The sequence below is a fragment of the Caretta caretta genome, chromosome 19 (genome assembly GCF_965140235.1).
Source record: "Caretta caretta isolate rCarCar2 chromosome 19, rCarCar1.hap1, whole genome shotgun sequence".
NCBI classification, from domain to species: Eukaryota; Metazoa; Chordata; order Testudines; family Cheloniidae; genus Caretta; species Caretta caretta.
The window spans coordinates 4,848,256-4,874,447 of NC_134224.1; the positions used below are offsets into that span (position 1 = coordinate 4,848,256).

Genomic DNA, 26,192 nt, shown 5'->3' on the forward strand with positions numbered 1-26,192 from the left:
TGAAAAGTCTCAGGACTTCATAGAATATCAGGGTCGGAAGGGACCTCAGGAGGTCATCTAGTCCAACCTGCTGCTCAAAGCAGGACCAATCCCCAATTTTTTGCCCCAGATCCCTAAATGGCCACCTCAAGGATTGAACTCACAACCCTGGGTTTAGCAGGCCAATGCTCAAACCACTGAGCTATCCCTCCCCCTCCTCCTTCCACTGAGCTATCCCCAGTGACTTGATCTGTCAAGGTGCTGAGCACTTTGGCCCTGATCCTCCACAGCATGTAAGCACATGAGCAGCCTCACTGAAGTGTCTTGGACTGTTTGTGTGCTTAAAGCAAAGCCTGAGCGTAAGTGCATTGCATGATTCGGGCTCTGCATCTTGCAAGATTGAGCCCTAAAAACACCTTCTCTAGCACTGAGTTCTCCTAAAACCCCACTGAAAACAACGTGCTAGCCGTTTCACTAGTTAAACTTCTGGTTCTTCCCATGGATTTAATTTGTCTTAGCGATAAGGGGGAGGGGGATTTATTTAATCATGAGAACATGGAACAAATGCCATTGCATGAAGACAAATGGCCTCCAAGACTTGAACTGAAACTGTGCCTTTGTATTTCATTACAATATCATTTTAAATTGGTTGAGTTTTCTTGGCCTGGAGCACCATTCCTGCCTTGCAGGGATTCCAAATTAAAGGACAGCCATCTAAGTAAGTGCTGGTGAGTCTTGCCTTACAGTCAGTGCTGGCCTTTAAATGTTCCAAGATACGGCACGCTGCAGCTTGTCCTCAGTTTATACACAGCTCATTTTCTTGGCTGATTAATGAGGGCATTTAAAATATCAATTATGTTTCTACCAATATTAAAAAAAAAGTCAAACATTTCTCATTGTAATTCCTTGTTTTATTAAAAATTAAAGTAACAGGAGGAGGGAAAAAAAATTTGATGGCAGAGCTGCTGAAAACCCCCCTGAAGCCAGAAAGCAGTAGGAGTATGTGCGACATACACGCAGTAGAGCTGCTGGCTCCTTAGATAGGTACCTTCCCTCAACCCCGGCTGAACAGAAGGTAAAGGATCAAGCCATTGGATGGGACCGTTACCTAATTATCATGCAACCTGTCATAAATATAAAGGGAAGGGTAACCACCTTTCTGTCCACAGTGCTATTTAATCCCTCCTGGCCAGAGGCAAAACCCTTTTACCTGTAAAGGGTTAAGAAGCTAAGATAACCTCGCTGGTACCTGACCAAAATGACCAATGAGTAGACAAGATACTTTAAAAGCTGGAGCGGGGGGAGCAAAGGGTCTGTCTGTCTGTGTGATTCTTTTGCCAAGAACAGATCAGGAATGCATCTCAGAACTCCTGTAAAAAGTTAGTAAGTAATCTAGCTAGAAATGCATTAGATTTTCTTTTGTTTAATGGCTGGTAAAAAGCTGTGCTGAATGGAATGTACATTCCTGTTTTTGTGTCTTTTTGTAACTTAAGGTTTTGCTTAGAGGGATTCTCTGTGTTTTGAATCTGATTACCCTGTAATGTATTTACTATCCTGATTTTACAGAGGTGATTCTTTTACCTTTTCTTTAATTAAAATTCTTCTTTTAAGAACCTGATTGTTCTTAAGATCCAAGGGCTTGGGTCTGTGTTCACCTGTACAAATTGGTGAGGATTTTTATCAAGCCTTCCCCAGGAAAGAGGGTGTAGGGCTTGGGGGGATATTTTGAGGGAAGACGTCTCCAAGTGGGCTTTTTCCCTGTTCTTTGTTTAACACGCTTGGTGGCGGCAGCATAGGGTTCAAGGACAAGGCAAAGTTTGTACCTTGAGGAAGTTTTTAACCTAAACTGGTAAGAATAAGCTTAGGGGGACTTTCATGCAGGTCCCCACATCTGTACCCTAGTGTTCAGAGTGGGGAAGGAACCTTGACACAACCAATAGAGGGCTTAATTTCCAAATAGCTAGAAAAGGAAGTTTTATCCAGAGATCAGGGTTGGGACTGTATGTGGGAGAGAATCAAAGCAAGGTTGTCTGGAAGCTGGCTGCAGAAGGAAGGCCAGGAAATTGGGACTGGTAAACAGAGATGCACCCTTTGCTGGCATTAGCTGCTGCGGGAGGATAGAGATCAGGGCCTGCCGGCAGATGGTGATATGGAGAGGAATCCAACGAGACACACTGACCTCTATACCCCTGTAGTGGGCTGCCCTAAGGCACTGGGCTAGGAACTGTTGGCTTGAGCCTTATTGTAACTGTGGGAATCCTTGTGCCTGGGGCATTTGTGCCCTTTGTATGGCCAGCTCTAGTTAAGGACTATTTGAAATGTGGGAATGTCTGTGGGCTTAGAGAGGTACACAAAGCATGCTACTAAACATCTCGAAGGGGGCATCTGTTTCGGAGCATGCTTTGTGTACCTCACAAAGCTCGTCACCACCAGGTGGTAGGTTTGGGTGCCGGGTGTGATGTATGCATTGCTAAAATTCATCTCCCTAAGGCTAACCGATGCCCGCACCTGGAGCTTGCAGGCTCTGTTTTGCTGGAGGTGCCATCTTTCAGGTGTGTGATACCACCCAAGGCCTCTGCCAATTGAGGCCATGACACATTATGTATGCAAGGGTCGGGCCTGTCAGCCTAGCCAAATTCCAGTTCATGGGACTGTGTGCTCCCCGCTTAAATTCACTGTGGAATTTAAGTGGATAGGATAGTCTTCACTTTCTCGTGGCTAGCGCTCAATAAATCTAAATGAACTGCTGTATTTCGTCCAGGAGATGATTGTGTTTGTGGCTTGGTAGAATTCAATTTGTATTTTTTTATATTTTTGACAGATAATAGCAGAGTAGTTGTAAGCTTTTTTTACTTGTATCTATTTAAATTTTCACAGTTGCACAGAATTTATGTGTTTTAAGCATTTCCCCCTCTCCCCAATTTTATTGATTTAAATTTTCATGTGGCAGGAAATTGAGGGAGTCAGACAATTTATTTAATTACAGTATATGTTGAGATTCAAAAAATTAATTTGTGGTTTAATAGTTCTAAAACTATCAGCCTCACATGTTAAAAGATACAAAGTAAATACCCTTAAGCGGATCGCTAATAGGTTCTGAAGTAGAATTTTTCTTTCTTTGCCTATCTGTAAATTTTGATTATTATCAATGGAAATATTTTTGTCAGCTTCTGTGCATGTGGTGAAAATGACGTTTACTGAGAGAAAGCTAATCCTTCCTTCCTTCACTTATAATATAGGGCCAGATCCCAAGAGGATCTGGGATTTGGCCCATAATTTGATAAGAGCATTCAGCTTCTTCAAAATGAAAGGCACCGTGTAAAGATAAGATATTACTTTGAATGCCAAGATGTTATTTCCATAAAGTACTTCACCCTTCAGAATACACCAGTAATTGTGTCCGTAAGGAAAACCAACCCCTAGTTATGAAATCTACTGTGAAATGGATTGACAGATAAATTTCTTCTCTCTGTTGTATCTGCTCCTCCTTTTTCTTCATGGCATACTCTCCGAAGCAGCCTTGAGCATGACATCTGTGAGCAGTCATTGCCTTTCATATCTGGGGCTCGTTCACAGTCTCTTGAGGCTGCTTTTATTTTTCAGACACGCGGTGAGATATGGTTGAAGGTGTCATGTGCACACCAGCCGAAGTCTGAGGATTGCACGTATGTACTGAAAGGAGCATGTGTGGAGGAGGCGAGAGGGTGTCCCTTAGCTAGCCAAGATCCTTGTGTGTTCCTTGGTAATTGGTCTTTGTATTCCCCTCTGCATGATCTTTGCACCAGGGCTGATGTGAAGAGCTGCTGCCCCAGCAGTTTTAGTGAGGAGCTAGGCTTTGATCTAATGACTCCTTTCTCTGCCAGGGCAGTGCAATTTCTCCAAGGGTACTTCAGAAGACACCTTTAGGGTTATCAGCCGTAGTGGAATTGGAGAAGCTCCCTCATGTTTCTTTGTCTGACCTGCCATTTGGTGGCAGCAGTGGATGAATGGGATGATTTAATTGGGGATTGGTCCTGCTTTGAGCAGGGGGTTGGACTAGATGACCTCCTGAGGTCCCTTCCAACCCTGACATTCTATGATTCTATGAATGTGCTGCACCCTTGGGGGAGCCTCTCTTCTAGTTTTTTTTTTTTCTTGCTGTGTCCTGCTGTGGGAAGGATGGGCTTGTGGCTCATAAGAAGTCAGGGGGTTGCTGTCCCATCTCGGCCACAGATTCCCTGTATGATTTTAGGCATATCAGTTTGCCTCTCTGTGTTTCCATTTCCACTTTTGTGAATTGGGGCTACCTGCACTCCCCTACTTCAAAGATGGCTTGTGAGGCTAAATTTGCTAATGATTGCAAAGTAGTTTGATATCCTTGGTTGTAAGGCATTATAGAACTGCAAAGTAGTAAGGAATTCTATACACACTAACCTTTCCCCTGGCTTTTTCCAGTTTGAATCCGTGTTGTCATGTCAGGAGCATTTCATCCCTTCTCTGTATCTTCATCACATTCTGCATGTAACTAAGACACCTTTTATCCCAGCATGTTTGAAAGGGGTTTAACCTATTCCTACGTGCTCACCACACTCTTGTGAAGTAGGTTTTGTCCCGGCTTCACTGATGGGGAAACGGAAACATGTGAAGATTGTGGGTTGCCCCAAGATCACATATTGAGTCAATGACCGAGAACCCAGGAGTCCTGACCCTCAGTCCCTCTGCTCTAAAGGCTGAAAACACGCTGCTGCTGGTGAAGATGAGAAATCTTATGGGCTAAAATGCCTTCTCTTAAGCACCGCACTGAAAGGTAGGTAAGCCCACGTCAAAGTCTAAGTACATGAGTAATCCCAATTGCAGTCAGTGAGACGACTCATGCACTTGAAGTTAAATACCTTGTTAAATCAGGCCTGTAGGACACGCTGACGTCTTTCCACTGATGTCAGTTGGCTCTGGATCAGTTCCATATAAGTTTGATACCTTTTGCTTCAGGTTGACTTATGTTCATATCGGTTGTGAGACTGCCTGGCACCTGAAGAAAGAGTTCAGATATTAATTAGTATTCAGACAGTATTTTACCAAACATTCCAAGCCACCTCTCTTACTTCACGGTGCTGTTTTTAACAGAGCTCCTTCCAACTGGCTTAGCTTGCGTTTTGTCCTGTGTCAGACAGGAAAATCAGTTTGGCCCTCCTGGCACCAATCATATTAATTGTGTATGGTTAAAAGTAAGAGAGTGGTTAATTTGATGAGAAATTCTCTTTAATGGGTGCATTTAAATTGCATGCAGGAAAAAAATCACTGAAGCATGATGTGGTGTAATTTAAAGCTGGGTTAAACGATGCAATCCAATAGGTTTTCATTAGAGGTGTGCAGAGAGGTTCTGAGGCATTTCTCTCGCCTTTGTGCTGTAAAGGGTGTTGGATTGCCAGCTGCAGTAACATTTTTGATTGCAGCCCAAGCTGACGGTGGGCATCTGACCACAAAAAGGAACGTGTGCTGTGTTATTTATGGCACCTGTGTTGCAAAATGGAGCCCATGTTGTGTTACATGACACAGTCAGGTTTGACGCACTGGAATAGCATAACATGCAGAGTGGGGAGACGAACACATTTAAAGGACTGAGATGGTCATCGACAGCTCTGTTCCCCAGGCACAATGGAGCTGACCACTGCAAGGGTAAAACTTGCCTTGCGCAGATGACAGATATCCTTCAGGGGCCCGTGTGAGACTGCAGAATGAACTTGCTCTGCAACTAAGTCCCCCATCTCCTCACTTCCCCAGCATCTCTTTGCTCTCCCAAATGCAATTTTGACTTTGCTGTTGCTAACATGAATACATAGTGCAAGGTAGAGCTTGTCTAAAAGTGTGTCCTAGTGAATGCATCCGATGAAGTGAGCTGTAGCTCACGAAAGCTTATGCTCAAATAAATGTGTTAGTCTCTAAGGTGCCACAAGTACTCCTGTTCTTTTTGCGAATACAGACTAACACGTCTGCAACTCTGAATCCTAGTGGATAGTACACTGGGATTGGACTCCAGAGGTCTGGGTTCTATTCCAAGCTCCTCCACTGGCTAGCTGGGTGACCTTGGGCAAGTCACTTTCCTTCCCCGTGCCTCAGTTTCCCCATTTGTAAAATTGGGATAATGGTGCCACTTTTGTAAATCTCTTTGAGGCTGTGCTGTGTGCAACCTAGATCCTATTATAAACAAAACAAAGAAAGTGGGGATGAAAACTGAGCAAAAGAAAACACTCAGCTGCATGTGCAATTTTGCCCATAGTGAAAGGATGAGAGAAGGAACCACATGTGACAGAAATTAGTCACTTTGCTGAAGTGCCCTACTTGAAGGCTCAGATGCTACAATGATGAGGACATGAGAACTAGCGTAGAATAGACCGTCCTGCATGCCTGTGGCCGTACCACTTCTGGCTGTGTCGTCTTAGCTCTCACAAGCTCTGAGCAGGATTGCCTGGGAAGCACTCCCCCTTGGCTTTATGTATTTCATTTGTTTGCCCGCTGCTCAGCAGATTGGGGCCCCAACCTGGTTGAAGCACTGCGTTGTAAACTTTCAGTAAGGACAGAATGTGTTGGCCCTGCTGAACAGCCATAGGTCAGCATGGAGGTGAATCTGCCCATGCTCTTCTCCTGTGACTGGGGAAGGTGACTTGTCTCTGGCAGGGGAGGACGGGAGCAGGTCCCAGAGGTAGCTGAGGAGTGGGGCGTTGAAAGCAGTTGGCGGAGAGCGTACTAGGACCCACCAGGAGTTAGGACCCCATAGTAACTGAAGGATTTGCGGTGCTTGCTTAGGACTGGCATGCTGCTAGGAATTGGTGTGCGTGGCCCCACAGAGCCCCCATGAAAGGGCAGCGGGTGCAATAATGACTCGTTCATGTCAAAAATTGGTGCTGGGGTAGCTGCGTTTTGGGGCAAATTCTGCCCTTCTGTTGCACAAAGAGCCGTGTGTGCCTGGAACTCTTTGTGCAGCACTGTACTATGTCGCAGAGGAGACATGCACACTATGGTCTATGAGTTGGAGATTTGACGTAGTTTCTTTCCCGGTGTTTGCACTTAATTTTAAAATAGAAGCCATTCAGCTTGAAAGCACATCGCTGCCCCGTGTGTGTGTGTGTGGGGGGGAACCCAACAACAACTGGGCCAAGTCCCTCTTGCTCGTTTTATACTTGGTCCTTATTCAGGCAGAATCCGAGTGGAACCCCTGCACGCTGTGCCTGAATGAAAACCAAAGGAGAACTGCAGTATTTGATCCACAGCGGTTTCAGTGACAGTGAACAGAAGTGGAATGAGAATCCCAAATGGCTTCATTACAGTTGCAGTAATTTTTTCCCCTCCGCTTATACTGAAGCGTTAACCCGGCTCTAGTTGCTCTTCATTCCTGAAAAAGTCCTAGTCTAATAATCCACTCCAAATGCCATGTTTATCACCTCCCAGAGCAAATACCACCTTTGCCTCTGCTCTGGCTAAGCCAAGGAGAGAGAAGTGGCAACTGAAGGAAACTCAGGACTTCTGGGCTGGCCACAGCCGATGCCGGCGTGGGGGTGGGGGCCCTGGAGAAATACCAGTCTGATTTAATCTAGCAATGTACACTGGAGTAATGGCCTAAGGATGTCCTTGCAGCTGTCATTGCAGGTAGTGGGGAGGCTCATGGGGTGAAAAGTGGCAGGATCTCTTACCAGCTGCACCCACTCCTGCTGTACTGACAAGCTGCTGATAGTGGTTAAAAAAAAAAATCTTCCCTCTGAGTGGGTTTTGTTATGTAAGAATGTGTGAATGGGAACATTAATGAGGATGTGTAGGTGTTGAAAAGTATTTCTCTGTAGTGGCTCTTACTGCAGTGTGTTGCAGTTACTAGCAAATGCATTTTATTAGCATAACAGATCTGTGACTGTAGTATCCTTCAAGTGGTGGAATGGATATGTATGTGCGTTGTGCAACAAAGGATGGTGATGGGATGAACTTTTAAGTCACCTGGAAAATATTCTTCCAGACAGAGGAAGGTGCAGGAAGTCGGCATGATGATGCAAAGTGGCAAATGCATGTGCAGACAGGTACACTACTTATGTGCTCAAAGAAATATATTGCAGAAAGCAAACCTGTATCCTCTGGGAGTGGATTAGGTGACCTAATAGCTCCTTCCTCTCTGTCCTTTGGTTCCAGGAATTTTCACACAAATAATGGCATGTTTTTGCAGGGAGGTTCTGTTGTCTACTGGGCAGAGCTAGGGGCTGGAAAGCAGCCCTTGAGCATTTTGTCTCAGCTTTGCCACTCAATTGCCTTGTGAACTTGGGCACGTCACTTCACCGCTTTGTTTTCTCGTTTGTGAAATACAGATACTAGGCAAATATGTGGACACCTAAATAAGTGGCATGATTTGTTTAGTGGTCCTGAGAACCCATAACTCCTAGTGAGGGATTAAGTGATGTGTCCAGGGTCACACACTGAATCTGTAGCAAAGCTGGGACAGACTCCAGGTTCTCCCGAGTCCTACTCCAGTGCCTTATGCACAAATCAATCCTTCCCTTCTAAGGCCCTGCTTCAGGAAAGTACTTAAGCACATGCTTAAGGTCATCCCTATTCAGGATAGCACTTAAATCCCATTGTCTCCTGGCGGACTTAAATGCTTGCTTAAAGAAAAGCATGTTCTGAAGTGCTGCCCTGAAATGGGGCCTAAAGTTGCAAGCTGTGGTTATCTGAGAACGCTCGGATTATGTACATGAGCCCGAGCTCAAGTGTTGTAACAGCCTTTTCTCTTGCCGTCTCCATCCGACAGAAACCACCACCCAAACATCAGTGCCACAATATTCCTGCGTCATGATGCTGTGAAACCAAAAAGGTTCTGTGCCTATAAGAATTCAGAATGCCCCTTCGTGTCATAGCTCCCCTGGATGTGCTATGATTTTCCATCCTTGGCCTTGTGACGTATTGGCCATTCAGTCTCAGGCCAACATTTATGCATCCGCAGTCCAAAAACCCCATTTACTGCAAAACGGGAGCAAAGGGGATTTGGCACTGTCTGGGAGCTGCTGTTACTCTGCACCATCATTATCAGAAGTAATAATAGGAGAAGCTGGTTGGGGCAAGTCCAGTTGTCTTTTGGTATATTTACAGGGGGTGATTGGAGATTTGCAATGCACAGTGGCAGGCTTACCTAATGCCTTTATTTGTATCAGTCAATTTTAGTGCTGAGCAGATGTAAGAACAATTCTGCCTCCGGTGGCATGAGACCCAAAGTCACCCCTGTGTGCCCAGTGGTCTGTGTGAAATGAGCTGGTGGCCGTCGGTCTCTTTCATAATGTCTATATTCCCCTATTCTTCTTTGATCCCAGGATAGTTGCAGTCAGCTGAAGCACTTGTCTGAATGGCTCATTCTACCTGTGTGTAACAGGAAGGGGCTGGGGAGCTGACATACTCAGCAAAGAGTCTTCAGCTCTGCCACCCGGCTTTGATAGTGACCAGAGTTTTTGACCCTCGGGGGACACTGTTGTTCTAAGCTTTCCCTCAGACAGTGGGGCAAATGTTTGTGTGTGGGAAGGGGTGGGGGGGTGTCAGGGAAGAGGGAGTTTGTTGTGGGGCTTTTTGTGGAGACTGTGTAAAATACTCTGCTCGATGGCACCCTCTAGTTGTGGACCCATGGACAAGATAAAAGACTTCCTACTGCAGTGAGGTAAGGGGTGATCTTCTTTAGCTCAGGTGGTACAGATCTGTCTTGGAGATAAGGGTGCAGAGTTTTAGTCCCCACTCCCCAGGTACTATAATATCTATCTGTCTATATAGAGGGGTGGGGAGGAGAGGGGGTTAAGCAACTGTCTGTCATCTGCAACACATGGTTTCATTAAAATTGTTCCACATTTCTGTATGTGCCTCTATTGTAAAAAATAGTGTGGTTTCAATAAGCACTTCTAATTAAATCTAAAAATAGCCACCTCGCTTTTCTACCCATCTATACGTGGTGAAAGGGTACAAACCCTTTAACATAGAACTTGATTTTTTTATTCAGCAGAAATATGGGCTTAAAATACTGCAGACAAAGGATTTTATTCTTCATGTCTGTGCCCTTCAATATTTCCTAGCTTACATTAAGCCTTGACTATCATATTTAGCAACTGTAAGGGTTTTGCCAGTGATAACGGCAGAGTTTCTCTTTAATAAGGGTTTCGGGCAGGGCATGTCCAATTTCATTATTCAGTCAGGGCTCCGTCCTTTTGGCACAATATTTAGACATATTGAAAATGCGGGGGGAGGGAGGGGAGTCTGCATTTGTTTTGTAGACTTGAATTTTCAAAGTCGCCTGGAGGAGTTGGTCACCGAACTCTTATAGATTCCTTTAATAATCCTAGCCCTAATAGTTTACTTCTTGCCCTGAGAGAGGAAAGATGGCAGGGGCTAAGGTGCTAGTCTGGTCCATGGGAAATTGGGGTCATTTACCTGCTCTGCCACAGACTTTCTGTGCAACCTTGGGCAAGTCATTGAATATCTCTGTGCATGAATTCTTCATCTGTAAAATGGAGATAATATCACTGCCCTGCCTAACAGGGTGTTGTGAAGATAAATACACTAAATAGATTGTGACTTGCTTAGCTGCTATGGTGTTGGGGGTCATTTAAATACATTAGATGCTTTTTATGACTCTGCATTGTTAGTGTTATCTTGATGAAAGCTCTTAAAATAGGTATGGTTGTATGTCATGAGCGTGTTTAGGGGGCTGTGGTAGAACACATGACAGAGCTTTTCTGTCTCTAACCTAATGTTGTACAAGGAAGAGGAAATATTCTGAATAAAATTCTCAGTTGTTTTTATAGGACTGTAGGAATTGTCAGACTCAATCAGACCAGGGTGGTCTCTCTGGTCTACGGCCCAGTCTCTGACCGAGGCTATCTTCTTCAAAGAAAGGTGCAAGAAACTCTGAAGTGGGGATTTAAATTGCCCATAAGGGAAAATTCCTTCCTATCCCCGTTAATGAGAGGTTGGCTCATACTCTAAATATCCCTTCAGAGCTTCTTAAAATGCCATCTCTGCTGTAACTGTAGATGTTCTCAAGATCTGAATCAATATTGAATTCTTTTTTGAAACCTGCTCAGCTCTTGACCTTGATATCTTGTGGGAATGAGTTCCATAGGTTAAATTGCTCTTTCTTACATGCTTTTGCAGCAGCCAGATTTTTCTGAGTGTTATCAGACAGAAGAGATTGTATTTGGATTTGTCTTTGGGAACGGCAGGCAAGAATTTAACATGAGTGGTTGAAAAACGTTATTTTTTTCATTCTGTAAATCTATTATGTAATTCGTCTTAGCCAAGTGCAGGGGGATGGATTATAAATCATAAAACTGTAATTGTTTGTCAGAAATGTACATTAGCTATTCTCAGTCTGTGTCAATATAGTATCAGGGAATTAGTGCATGGGATCCTATAATGCCAATTAAAAAATGTTGATGAACAAACTTCTGTATTAAAATTAACAATTACCTTGTAACTCAGAGTCAATCTGTCAAAAAAATCCCAAAGTAATTATGCTGAGGACACGTTGTGGAAGATTGTTCTTGCTTTGTTAATTGTACCCATGTTTTTGACACTGTTGTCACCTCTCTCTTGTGCGGAGTATCAGTCTCATGTCTCTTTCCCACTGGACTGAGGCTCAGGAGACCTGGGCTCTGTCTCCGGGTTTGCTACTGATGATCTGCTGGGTGACCCTGGTCAAGTTACTGCCACGCCATACCTCAGTTTCCCCATATGTAAAATGGGGATAAAGCGCTTTGAGAACTACTGACAAAAAGTGCTGTATGAAAGATAGGTATTATTATTATTTAGAGGGAACACTCTGTCTCACTCCTTTTTTCCCTTGTAATCACAGACTGTAACCTCCTTCCCTTTTCTTCTCTCTGTCCCTCTGTCCCTCCATATATTGCATACGAAAGCTTTGCAAGAAGTCAATCATCTGAAGATCTTGAAAGCTCTGTTTTAAGGCATTTAGGGTGACCCACTGGCTCAGCTGATTGAGCACTGGACTGAAACTCACGAGATCTGGATTCAGTCCCAGTTCTGCTCCGGTACTCTGCATTATTTTGGGCAAGCTGCTTCCCCCTTGTAGAAAATGGGGATAATTACACTGACTCCTTTGTAAAGTACTTTGAGATCTGCTGATGACAAGCAAGAGCTAGTTATGTCTGTATTGGCTTAGTCCAGAGGAGAGTTCCTTTTGGGGTTAGCTGGCAGTTCTGTTGCCTTAAGAACTCTCGGCTCGTAGCAAAAGCCTCGTCTCTGGTAGATATACAGAATAAATAGTCGATGTAAATCCAGCCAGATAATTGGCAATGTTGGTTTTATTGCTTCTCATCCTCTGCTACTTTAGATTGAGAGTCCAACTTAATATTATTCGTATAACACTCTAGGCACTTAGGTAGTGCCTTTACTCCAAGGATCTTAAAGCACTTCATAAATATTAATGAATGAAGCCTTGGGACTTTCAGAAGTTTGAGTATCATTCTCATGTCACAGGTGGTGGGAACAGACCCAAGGAGGCTAAGTGACTTGCCTTAGGTCACAGCGTGCGTCAGAAAAAGAACCAGGAATCAGAATTTGGACTTTGTCCCTTTCTCTGGCGTCTGGACTACACTCTTTGGAGTATGTGGGGGAAAGAATATGTGACCATTACAAATCTAAGCGAGTGTGGTTAGTGCTTAGGTACAGCGGTGCAGGTTGCTTTTGAAAAGCTTCAGGCAGATAAATAGACAATTGTTATGTTCCCTGTACCTTCCAGAAAGTGTGAGGTTTTGGTTTTTTTAAATGTCATGAAGCTGTCCCCAGTGAATGAAATGGTAAATATAAAATCTGACCAGAAGTAGACAGAATGGCTGTCAATGTACATAATGAAGAAATTGGTAACAGCCATTGTAACCCACTGGTAAGTGTGTAAGAGGCCCCACTTGGTGCTCAGTTCACAGAGGCTGTAGGTCTGTTGTAGCCCTAGTTAAATAGACTTGATTCTTGAGCTCAAGCTGTAGATGCTCATGCTTTTAGCTTTGGAAATCCCTGGTTCAGTCCCTGGTATGTTGGCCAAGGTGGTGGCTATCCCTGTGAGTATGAGTCTTTCTAGACTTGCTGGCTTGTCCTGTGTTGCCAGTCTAACCTTTCTCTTGGTGTCTTTCAGGTTAACAGGTTTCCAGCTGCCTGCTCCTATCGTGAGCACTGGAGTTGTGTTATCTTTATGGCTCGTGAGCGACTATGCTGTCAGTGCTCAAGGCTTCCAGGCAAACTATGAAGGTAGGTCCGCCCCATTCCATTTGTCTTACTGCTCCATATGCTGTAGCCGGGACTAAAAACAAGCCCTTGTTGAAAAGTGTGGAAAAAAAGTGTGTGGAAATTTTGGGGGAAAAAAAATTACCAAAGGAAACAAAAATTTCGGTGCAAATTTGATTTTTATCCACCCGCTCTACTCAAAATGTTTTTAAAAGTTACCATGTAAAGGAAGGCAGAGCGCTGCTTTGGGATTGGAAGAGAAAGTAGAACGTTAGCTCCGGGCTCCTCAGCGTCACAGAGAATGCAGCTCTCTTTCCGGCCAACGGGACTGAGGACATGAGCTAATGGGGAATGCATGGCTGCATGGAGAAGGCAGCCCTCCAAAGTTCAGAGCTTTGTTTATGAGTTCCATGTGCATTTTCTTAAAAAACCCCAAAAAATAGGTTTTAAACCTTTTGCCGTACATTCCTTTTAGGTGGGGTAAAATGTTCTGTATTATTCAAAATTGTGGAGGTAGTCTGTCCAGCTACAGAAATGCTTGGATCTCTATAACTATTGTTGGTATGGTAATACTCTTTTTCCATGTTCTCTCTCTGTGTGTGTGTGTGTGTGTGTGTGTGTGTGTGTATATATATCTTCCTACTGTATTTTCCACTGCATGCAACCGATGAAGTGGGTTTTAGCCCACGAAAGCTTATGCCCAAATAAATTTTAGTCTCTAAGGTGCTACAAGTACTCCTCATTCTTTTGTCTCTGCTGAGATTCCCTCAAATCTAGCCCCGTGGGTGCACGTGGGCATTCATGAACTTCAGCTAAACATCGCATGAACCTGTCCCTAGTGCCAAACTTGTAGCAAGACAAGAGAATGAGGTGGGTCACACTTGGTTATGGCTTTTACTGCAAACGTTTGTGCACAGCCCTGTCTCCTGAGTTGCTTGCAGAGTCTTTCAGTGAGAATCAACATGCTGAGAATGTCAGCAGAATGGGGATCACCTTTCTGCCCCCCTTATGTTTGAACGTTACTCGGGATGGAGAGCTAATAATAGGTTTTTATTTTAAGGTTTAGCTGGCCACTTATGTGGGATCAAATTTATATAATTTCCATTTTTATACAGCTATCCCCTCCTTGGCTTTTGTCTTCTGATACCTTTCTTCTTGATCGTTCGTTTTATATTCCTTTGATATAGTAGATACGCGTGTAAAGAAGCTGGATCCAGGATTGATTTGCACCTACATATATTTTAAATTATTTGAGGGATGTTTGACCAGATTCAAGAAGGTTTTATTTTTAGCCAAACTGTTTTTCATAGTCATTGAATTAATCAGAAATATGAAATTTCAGGGGGGTCCAGGGCAGGAGGGACACTGGAGCTAATTGAAAACCCCTCAGAGTTTTTGCCTCTTAAGGCCTGGATTCAGATCTTGGCTCAGGTGGCAAACAAAAATGAGCTGTAGGGTCTCACTCTAAGTCTGTGTTGGTGCACGTTGCAAAACTGCTATGTTGTTTGATGCATCTAGCCATCTCTGCTCGTGGGAGATTGAGGCTTACTGCGTAAGGGGGCTGAGCGGGCTGAGGGACCGTAACTTGGAAGAGTAGGTTGGGGATGAATAAAATCATGAATGATGTGGGGAAAATGAATAAGAAGGTGTTATTTATCCCTTCACACGACACAAGAACCAGGGGTCATCCAATGAAATTAATAGGTAGCAGATTTAAAACAAAAAAAATGAAGTATTTCTTCACATAACACACAGTCAACCCGTGGAACTCGTTGTCAGGGGATGTTTGAAGACCCAAAGTATAACTGGGTTCGAAAAGAATTAGATGAACTAATGGAGGATAGGTTCATCAATGGCTATTTGCCAAGATGGTCAGGGATGCCACCCCATGCTCTGAGTGTTCCTAAGTCTCTGACTGCTGGAAACTGAGGCTGGATGACGGGATGGATCACTGGATAAATTGGCCTGTTCTGTTCATTCCCTCTGAAGCATCTGGCATTGGCTGCTATCGAAAGACAGAATACTGGGCTAGATGGACCAATGGTGACCCCCCTGACGTCCCTTCCAACTCTGATATTCTATGATTCTATGGTCTGACCCAGTATGGTCACTGTTATGATTGAAGGGTATCAGTAGAGGTCTGTGAAGCCCCGGGATAAGAACAGAGTGGGAAAGGGGGTGCGGGTGTAGGTAGGACTGATGTGTATTAGTAGAGCTGTTTGTGAGGAGCCCAGGGCTGGATAATGTCTGGTGCAGCAGATCAAGATTGAGGTGCATTTATATATGGGCAGCACACACGAATGCCTGTCTCTAGATACCATTATCGTCTCACTGCCTTTCAGAACCATAATGTTCCCATTGCACATAAATTGTTTTAATTTTACGTGTGTTTGGGGGGAACCCCACGAATGGATCCACTGCCCTCTTGCTGATCAGTCCAGTGGGACCAGTGTATGATATTCACATTATGCAAGTTTAATTTTAACTTCCGTTTCTAACTAAAATTAGAAACATTTTCCTAATTGGGGTCTTTGTAGTATTGGCAACTGGGAACACAAATCTCCCCTGTCCAGTCTGCACTTTGAATTGCTTAGGGACGCAGTTTTGAAACTTAGGCCCATTAAAATGAATGAGAATTGAGTGTCCAGTTCCCCAGGATGGCTTCGAAAACTGTTTGCCCAAGGTCACAGAGAAGTTCTGAGGCAGAGCTGGGAATTAAACCCACATCTCCTGAGTCCTGGGCAAGTCGCTTAACCACAAGGGCATTCTTTCTTTCAGTGGTTGCACCTCTGTCCCCAAACAAATGTAGGAAAAGCCAAATATCTGTCCTTGGAACTTGCATTTTGCCCTGAACTGCTGGGAACGTCTTCCAGTTGATCTTAAACGTGTTCAGAAATTGCAGCAAGGCTACAATTCATCTGCCTTCAAACTCTTTTAGTGTTGTTGTTTGTTGACTCACCAGGCAATAACATCACCACGCAAGAGCTTTTCTGGGATTGAGCTGTGGGCTTTAGTTTTAAGCAGGTATTTCACTCTGGGCTCAACTCCATATGAAATGCATTGCTCACTCTCGCTGCTGTTTGGCTTCTGCATGAATTCTCCGTTTGCTGCCGTAAGTGACGACTGATTTCATTACATATACCAGGCATGTTGTTTATCCCAATGGTTTCAGGTTTGTAGTCCTCATTCTAGTAGTTATTCTGAATGCTGCATATGAATTGTTTTATCATTAATAATAATAATGGAATTACAAAAAAAAATATGACCAGCATTGTAAAGTAGGGTGTTTCGGCTGCAATGCTTTCATTATCAGAGTGGGCCTGGAGTAATATTTAAATACATTATACAGCCTTCAGTGATACAAAACATATTTTGTATTTGCCACCAGCTGAGAGTATTAGCCCCAGTTGTTTTATGACGACAATGTGCTCTGTAGGTGTATGAAACATTCCCACCCACCACACATACTTTCCTTTAAAAGCTGCGTCATCCATTCCTGAGTCATCCACTCCCAAGGTTTATTTCAGTTATGAGGATGCTTGTTTTGATGTCTGTGTTTCAAGGAGGAAAATGTGAGGAATTCAGCACAAGAAGGTGAAACATACAAGCCAACAGCTTTTTCAATAGCTTTTATTTTTGTGGACTCGTAGAGGGTATGGAAGGAAAATGACAAAGCCCCTATCCGGTCCCATCCAGTACATCTCACTGGAAATAAGAGGTTATTTCCATACCTGGCCAACCCCAAAGCATTGCAGTCCTAGGATTGCTTTTTAGGTTACTGTCTGGCCTGTACTGTACCGACTCCCTGCAATGCAGTTTGGTCTCTTTAATAAACACCCCTCTCCCCCAAGCAAGCCTTTCTGGGACAGGCTTAATGATTTTAGCAGAGACATGCAACTGAAGCCCTAAAGTGGCCATTCTGCAACTGGCAGTTCCTGGCTGCCTGCCTCTCCATTGCAGGTGATAAGTTTTTGGGAGACTATTACATAGCCTCATGTGATTTTTTTTTAATTAATTTTTAAAATCATCATCTCATCAGTGACATACACACAAAAAATACGAGGGAAAAGGACCCTTTGCTCTGTGCTAGGACTTGTGAGGATTACATGGTGTAGTTATCTAGTTAACTGTGCAACAACCCCAAATTTTAAATTCCCCCGCATGTTTTCAGAAATGTTGACGTATTTAAGGGCGTCTATTATTTATATTACAATGTCAGTATTTTCCATATTGAATGGTAGATGGGTGGACTAGATCATCGCCAAAGCATTTTCTGTCCTGCTTTTGATAGAGAGAAGCATGAGGAATTCCAACGTTTTTGGAAAGTTTGGTAAAGATCCTAATCAGCCACTGGAAAAAAAAAAGTTTTGAATATACAGGCATGCACTGTCCCGTTGCATATTTTGAAAGGGAACTAGGGTTACAGCAGAATTTTGCCTTTTCAATAAAACAGCTGAGTCATGCTGGGATTACTGCTACATAATAGGAGTAGGGCAACATTTCTGCTCAGAGACTACTTCAGACTCTAGGGCGATGCCTTCACTGCTGAAAGACACATGTTTTTGCATGGTTATCTATCTCAATGTAAAATACTAGTGAAGAGGGTGGTCTAGTTTTTATCTTTAGGTGGCTAGTTGGAGTAAACGCCAGGTGAGAGGGATAATGTTGACCTTGTCTAGATAGACGAAAGCAAAAGCTGCCTAGGTTTTGTCTCCATTAGGGTTTTACACTGAGATAGTTACTTCCGAGACAAGGATTTTTGTGGGTTTTTTTCAGTGAAGAGAGTGGGTCCAGGGCACGGTGTCACTGGAAAGAAAACAACCCAAGAAACCCTGGGTCAATGAGTGGATATTATTTTGCCTTGTCAAGGTCTTAGTCCATACATGCTCATGCCTCTGTGTGTTTGAGCTGCAGTGTTGACTGCCTGTCCCATCCTGGCTGGGATTAAGGCTACTCACATTTCTGGATTGGAAATTGGAAAGAAGGGCCTGGGGCTTGGAAGCGAGGGAACATGAGGGCTGTGCGGAACGCACCTGGCCACTGGGTGGCAGTGTTCCTTCACAGACCTGCAGGTGAAGCAGAGTAAGAGGGGTGTGTGACAGCTGGCTCTCAGATTCCTGCATTGCTCACAGCTCTTCAGTCCCTCAGGGAAGGGCAATTAAATAGTCTGGACTGGATTCTGGGCTGCTCCTCGAAGGGGCAGCCCAGGAGCAGCTGGTGCAAAGGTGGCTTCATGCCACCTGCACGCCTCTTGGCTTCCGGTGTGCTGCGGGGGCGAATGCAACCCCTGCTGTAAGTTTAGAGCAGTCCTACACTGCTTTCCTTATAGCATCCTTAGCACGGAGCTGCTCTGCAGGTCAGAAGCCCTGTTCTGAGCACGGCTTTGGACTTACCCCCCGTCTGCCTTCTGCTGCCATTGTGCCAAGCATGTCCCCTGTGCTAATGACTATGAGGAGGACCTGGTAGAGCCAATTGCTTTTGCCCTGCTCTGCCCCTGCACAGGGAAAATTCCCCCCCCCACCCCCCCCGATTATAGCCCCACTGTAGGCACTACACAACGTAGGGGGTTTGGCTTGGCAAAATCTCTTGAGCTGGGTTTTTGTTTTGTAATAATTAAACCCCAAGCCAGGGGTGTTCAGGACCCAGGCAGTGTTTTTATCCAGACACCCTAAAGTTCTTGGAGGCTGGGATCAATAGTTTCTGAGTGGTTCTGCCTCCCTACTACCAGCCTGCAGGGCCAGCTCCAGGCCACGGCTATGTAGAGAGAGAAGCGAGTATGAGCCACTAGAAGAGATCACAGTTTGCTTTGTGAGTGAGCTGCAACATAGATTTGCTGTCTGATGCTTTGGCATGGAGCCATAGGTTTCCTGGGTTACTATGAGATCTGACACGGAGCCTAGATCTAAGCTATACTGCTTGAGTGTAGGTATTGCCTGAAGTTTACATAGGTATGTATAGCTTGGCTAAACTGGGGGTGGAAGGGTCAGATTTCCAAGTGCTCAATACCCACATTTGTAGCCAATGTTGAGTCCTGAGCACTTTTGAAAATTCTGGCCTCCGCTGATGTATATTTCAAAGATATAAATACCAAGGTAGGACAGTAGTTTTTTCAGGTTGTGCTGAGTGGGGGAGAATATAATTAGTCAGTGGGTCTACTGAGTTTAGAACATGCTTTGCTGAATCAGGGACTAGATGGGTTAACATTGGTTTTTCCCCCCTCTTCTATAACGTTCTCTAGTTCTGTGTTTCTCTGTGATGCAGAACAATCTGAGATAAAGCTAATGTTAATAGATTTTTTTTAAAAAAGGTTTTCTTTCTCAAAGCAAAACCCGAAGTAATTGATGGTGTTTTTAAAAAATCAAATGCAGAAGCCTCTGAGCAGCTGCTGAGATAGCAAAGATCCAAAATGAGTGACTGAGTTTATCTCCTGAGAGAAGAAAAATAAACCACTCAAAACCCAGCCTGCGCCACCAAACGTGAGGGAGAACTCATGTTTTAATTAAAACTTAATCCTGAGAGGTAAGGGAGGAACACCCACTAACACTTCAGCTATACATCTTTCTCAAAGGCTTAGTTAAGAGTAAAGAAGGAGATAACTATGTTTCTGGTGAAAGGGAATATGTTGTTGCTGCTGTTCTGTTTCAGTCCATTCATAATCTACGACTCACTGAATAGCTTGCGATGCGACAATTTGTGTTTAAAGACAGAAATGAGAGTCCTTGCTGTAAATGACTCTTTTATGATTTGCTGTCAAACCATGTTTGGTATTCTCCCCCTCTTTTTAAACAATCTCTGGGAAATGCAAAAAAACCCAAAACACCCCACCTAAGCAGAATGTTAAAATTGGAACAAAACACTTCTCAGCAATTTTATTATTAAAAGGGGGAAATTAGTTTTTATAGGAAGAGCAAGTGCAAAGATGGATGCGTCAAAAAGGATATAAAAAGTGTACTCTTGTTACTTTAGTCTCTCTTCCGCCTTGTTCCCTGGGAAAATGGGTGAATGAGCTCACTGAATCCAGCTTTTGTTATTATTTAACATTTATATTGTAGTTACACCTAAAGTTCCCCTCAGGTTGGGCCCCATTGTGTTTGGTGCTGTACAAACAATGTTATCTAACGTAAGATATGATTCATTTATCTTGTTACTTTGGTGTTTGTGCTAGAAAACAATAGATATTTCATATTTGTATGTGTAAAATTGTAAAAATAATTTTATTACCCTCTATATCAAAATAATATTTCTATTGGGACTCTTACTAAGTCGTATTTACATTGAGCTCAAGGGCACTATATGTGAGTAAAGATGGCAGAAACTGGCCGATAATGTCTTCTGCTTTAAAAACATAAATTGGGTAGTCTGTACAACAGTCCATTTTAGAAATGATTTAATGCTAGATAGGGAACATGAGTTGCTGAGAGTTTGTCACTTGCTCAAAGCCACAGATGAATTTGGTGTGAGAAGTGGGACTGGAATTCAGGAATACCTGACTTCCATACTGCTAGATCATGGCATGTTTCCCCCCCTCTGCTCATGCTTTTCAATCTTCCTTACTTTCACCTGCCTAATTGCTACATCTCTGTTTTTTCCTCTTTTCTCTCTTCCCATCTTCATCTGTCTTCTTTCCTTTTGCTTTGCTTCTCAGGTCCTTGTCTCACCTATTTTTCATCCACTTCCATTCTTCCCTGCTTCTTTTTGTTTCCTAATCTCTGCCTTTTTTTGTGGTACTTATGTTCTTAATGCTGGACATATTGTTTTAAGCACCGAGAAGTGCAAGGAAAAGCTCTTTTGCGCTGTCTCTGTTTTTTAGCTGTGTGAATATGGAGCTGGTAAAAAGTAGAAACATTGTCCTCCCTGAGACTAAGCCGCCTTTCTGCCACAGCCCAAGTACAGTTTAGGCAGATGCACTGAAAGGTTCCTCATGTGCGTGTGTACATGCGTGTGTGAAATATAAGCTAAATTCCGTTCTGCACACTTTCTGACAAGATTTAGTACTGTGCAGACAGCACCGAGTTCGTTTTGTCTGGCACTGGACAGTACTGACTGCTAATACTTTGGGTCCAAAAGGATTTTCAACATCTGGTTGTGAAGATGAGCTGAACTTGCATTAGCTGTCTGTTGTATGCAGCCCTGTGCACCGAGTTGGGATGTACTCTATGCCAGGGGTAGTCGATTATTTTTTTGTCATGGTCCAAATTTCTTGGTCAATGAATAATCAAGGTCCAGACTCCGGAAAAATAATAATAAAAAAGAATAACAGTAATGAGTAAATTAAAAGATGTCAGGGTCTGTTCAAAAGTGTTTGGTGGTCCGGATTTGGCTATGGTCCACCTATTGACTACTCCTGCTCTGTGCCAAACTCCTTTTGTGTCTCCTGTTAAGACTCCTGTTTTGGAACATTATGCAAACAAATGCACTGAAGCTGGAAGAAAGGAAGTTTTGTTCTGGAATTTAAAACTTTCCAAACACACAGTGGTCAATGCAAGGACAAAATTGACATCTGCTGTAGTTTTGACTTTACCAGTCAATACGTAGAGCAGAATCTCACACATGGTTATTACCAGGCATACTGCTTCTTTTGTCCATTACATTTAATGGGATTACTTATAATAACAATTGCTGTAGGCCTGGTTTTTCAGAGCTGCTGATCACCCATAACTTCCACTGCACACTATTGGCACTATGCAAATAATTGCTACTAAAAATGATGCTAGCAAGGCTGGGTGCTCCTTTGGCTAAGGTGCTAGATTAGGATTGCAGATCTGGCTTCAGTTCCCAGTGCTGACGCAAACATGCTCTGTGATCTTGGGTAAATCATTCAGTGTCTCTGCTCCCAGTTTCCCATCTGTAAAATAGGGCCAGTAATATTTCCCTCCCTTACAGGTGTGCTGTGAAGATAAATTCATTAATGTTTGTGAAGCACTCAGATACTAGGGCAACGTAGGTACAAAGCAGATCAAATAGAATACTTGCTATACTCTAGTTTCGCATGCTCATCACATGATAATAAAAGAATACAAGTAGTAGCAGAAGTAATGCATCTTTACTTCAAGTCTGCAAAAATGTTTAGACACTAAATAAACCTCTGTGTTACCCCCATGACTAGATATTATCCCCTTTTACACTGTGCTTCCTAGCACAGTGTAAATCAATGGCAAATCCATGGAACAGAACCCAGAACTCCTGATTCTTTGTGCTCTTCAATAAGAGGTGTAAGGTGTTAGATACTTAGCCACACACAGCAATGCAACAAGTTAAAATTGGATGTGACAACCACTGCATCTCATTGTACCTGCAGGGGGAATTATGGAGGTGCATTTATAAATAATCCAAGTTAGGATTTGGCCAGGTCATCTTCCTACTCTTGTGAAAAATGCCATGGGATCTTTGAAGACCACAAGTGGTCAGAGCTTCGGTTTGATGTTTCATCTGAAAGAGAGATGCTAAACTAATGTTAGGACATGCTCTTGGGATGGCATGTGCCACTATTATAGGTATCTACAATACGAAATTAATTATAATCAGTGCTACAGCATACCTGATGACTACATAGTAAGGTGTTGTTTAAAATAAATTGGGCGAGTCATTTACAGTAAGTGGAAAATCAGTAGGAATTCCACATCCTATCCTCAATAATATCAACAGTTCATCATGCGTGGAGGGTGTTTTGTTTTTAGTGTATTAATGTGGGTGAAAGATGAAACTGCATTATAATTTATAAACTGCTGCCTCTTGGCTGTGTTGTCATTAGTTTTAAGGGCATGAAGAACAATCAAGGGACTTAACAGAATGCTATGAACGCTCGCTCTTCATCGTACATGAATAAAGACAAAAGCTGTGCTATAAAACACTGAGCTGAGCTGAGCTTAATAAAACTTTTATAGTCCTTCGCAGTTCTGAATAGTGCCTTCTGTCTGAGGGTCTCAAAGTGCTTAGCAAATGCTAACTAAGCTGTCAGGTGCCGGGTATCCTACATAAAACTTGTTTCTATCTAGACATGTGTGTTAGCAATTCTGTAGGAAGGTGAAAATTCTTTGACAGCTAGTAGTGATTGGACAACTTTGTAAAGGGCTCCAATGCTGCAAGGTGCTGAGTGCCCAAAACTGAAATCAATGGGAGTTGAAAGTGCTGAGCAAAAGAGTGGGCTCAAGATTTGAGTTGGGGGTTTTGGCTGAGGTATGTATGTGAAAGTTCAGGTGCTGAACTTGGCACTTACATTTTCCAGCTCCTTTGTTCTGCATGAATGGGCTGGAAATCTCTCACGACTATACGCTTTTTGGAGGCATTGTGGTCAAACAGTTAAATCTCTGGCTCTGCCACAAGCTAGCCCTGTGACCTTGGGCATGTCACTTCACTTCTGCATCCTCCATGCTCATATTTGCACCTCCACTTAGCTAGAATTTACTTCAATTTGCAATGCTTTCCAATGCTCCCACTTTTGAGTAGCATTGTGTTATTATTGCGAGGCTCCGAATGAGATCAGTGCCCCATTGTGCTGTACATGCATATAGTAAGAGACAATATCTTCCCCAAAGAGCTTGCAGTCTAAATAGAGAATGGAAAAATTGTGTATTCCCATTTCATAGGTAGGGAATTGAGGGACACAGACATTAAAAGATACGAGGAGTTTGTGGCAGATTGAGGAATTGAAATTGAGTTTTAAGTGCCGAGCAAATGCCTTAGCTTTCCTCCCTCTGGTGACACATACTTAGAAGATACAGCGCTGTAGTCCTATACATTAGAATTTGTTGAGCACAATTGTTTCCAGACTTGCCCTACTGGGGAAAAAGCAAATACAACTCTTAATAGAAGAAAATGTCTAAATCTTTCTAGGAATATTATATGCTGCTTCATCCATGTTAAGTGAAGGCAAGGTCTTCATGGAAGCAAAGTCTGCTCAGCCACCAAGCCTAGGGCATGTACTATTGCAAACACTGGGGTCTTTGGCTACAGAGGCACTAGTCCCTAATGCAACAGGATTTAACAGTAGGTGAAGATTTCCTTTTCTGAGACATCGTGTTTGATTACAGCTGCGACAAATTTGATAGCTGCAAACGCTAAGTGCCTGATTGAAAAGAAACAATTATGCCTAGAAGATCACTGCTTATTTTAAGAAATTAGAAGTGTTTAAATACAGAGAGAAACAGCCCCAAGTAAATGCTACTGTTTTCCTCCTTAATAAATACCCTCCTCTTTCGCATGTACAAATATCTCTTTCTTCACAGTGCTTGTTTGTAGACCTAGGCATGGATATTTAGATGATAAAATAAAAGGTTCTAGCCTCCTTTCCCCCTGTCTCTCTAACTAAACCTGAACTGGGACTCCTGGGTCCTATTTGCTGCTCTCCAGCTGATGGAGACATCAGCTCTCCTGCTAACATAGCGCTGTGCACATGACCACTTATGCCAGCAAATTTATGTCGCTCAGGGGTGTGTTTTTTCACACCCCCAAGCGACATAAGTGTTGCCGACGCAAGCGGGAGCATAGACCTGGCCTGAGTTACTGCAAGCTACAGGTAAGATCTCATTTTGCTGGTGTGGGGAAGAATAACAATGCAGCTGTCTTGCTCTTCCGTTTTTGGAAGGTTGATGCCATTTCATTTGCCTGATGGTAGAATCCCTTAAAGAAGTACTGGAATCTAGTCAAAACCAAATGACCTGCAATTGGAGGCATAGCTCTTAGTGCTTTCAGTGATTGATTAGGCTCTAAACAGTTTTTTGAGCTACTTAGTATCAGCCTGGGTGTGAAACTTTAAGGAGCTATATGCAATGCCTTTCAGGACTTCTGTGCATTCAGCTCATTCAGGTGACTGTTACTACATTTCATGAGACAACTGGTAGGTGAGACAGTATCTTTTATTGGACCAGCTTCTGTTGTGGATGGGACAAGCTTTTGAGCTTCATAGAGCTCTTCCTCAGGTCTGGAGAAGGTAACAGGAGTGTCCAAGCTAAATACAAGGTAGGACAGATTGTTGAGCATAATGAGGTTCACACATGCTATGGGAGACCTGTTAAAATGAAGTGGACCATGCAATATAGGCTTAGTAGGCTGCAGGTATGTTAAAAATTGTAATGGGCCACGAAACCAGCATCCCTGTTCAGTCTGTTTTTTAGTGTCCAGCTGATCTATGAATTTAACATCTCAGGGTTGTCTTTTGAGGTATTGTTCAGGTTTCCTTGGAGGACAGCGACTGATGAGTGTTGTCCATTGTCTTGGAGACATTTGAGGCAGGCAGCATGGCTGTCATGGCATATGTGTCATGCCCTTTATTCTAGGCGTCGTCATTTCATAGTTATCTGCTGCTGTTAACATGTCTTGGCTTTTGTGCTAAAAATGACAGACTCTTTTATTTGCCTGCCTGCCCTGCTCTTTGGTTTACTATGCTGCATCTGTGTGACCTGGGAGAGCTGCAGCGTTGCCACCTCTAGGCTGTGATCTCTTTGTATCTTTCAAGCTAAGCAGGGTCACGCTGGGCTCGGTGCTTGGAAGGGGGATCTCAGAGGGAAATCCCATGATGTTGATGGAAGTAGTTGTAGTGATTCAGCAGGTAGCACTGTGAGTCAGTATTGAACCGGACATGACTGCCTGTCTTTTCTTTTCTTTTTTTTTCCAAAAGAGGAGACTATGCATACTACTAGCATGAGGAGCATGGTATAACTGCCTAGATTTTGCTGCTGTGAGTACTTTCTTTTGATTGTGGTATGCAGCCGAAGCTTCTGGCTTCCTGTGGTCATTAAAGAGCCCATAATATTTTCATTAGAGTTTTGGGGGTGGTGTGTGCTAATTTGATGATCCTCGTCAACTTCCACATTTGGACAATTCCAATTCCGCTCCTCTAAATTTCTCCAGAGTTTCCAGCGGATCCAGTGTTCTTCCTCCCTCCTGTATTACACTATTAGGGTGCTGTTGATTTGTAACTGTTAAATAATATCCATGTTCCGCTCCATAAATGGCTGCATTCTAGTGGTGGGAGAAGTCATTCCTAC

General features: G+C 43.3%; 1 protein-coding gene across 4 annotated transcripts in view; it reads left to right on the forward strand.

Moving 5' to 3' along the window:
- The window catches only part of CSMD2 (CUB and Sushi multiple domains 2), a 549,151-nt gene that overhangs the window by 77,234 nt on the left and 445,725 nt on the right, over window positions 1-26,192 (forward strand). For all 4 annotated transcript variants that reach the window (XM_048825804.2, XM_075121410.1, XM_048825805.2 and 1 more), the window contains exon 3: window positions 13,118-13,230. In XM_048825804.2, the coding sequence (XP_048681761.2) occupies window positions 13,118-13,230 (113 nt within the window). The remainder of the gene's footprint in view (window positions 1-13,117; window positions 13,231-26,192) is intronic.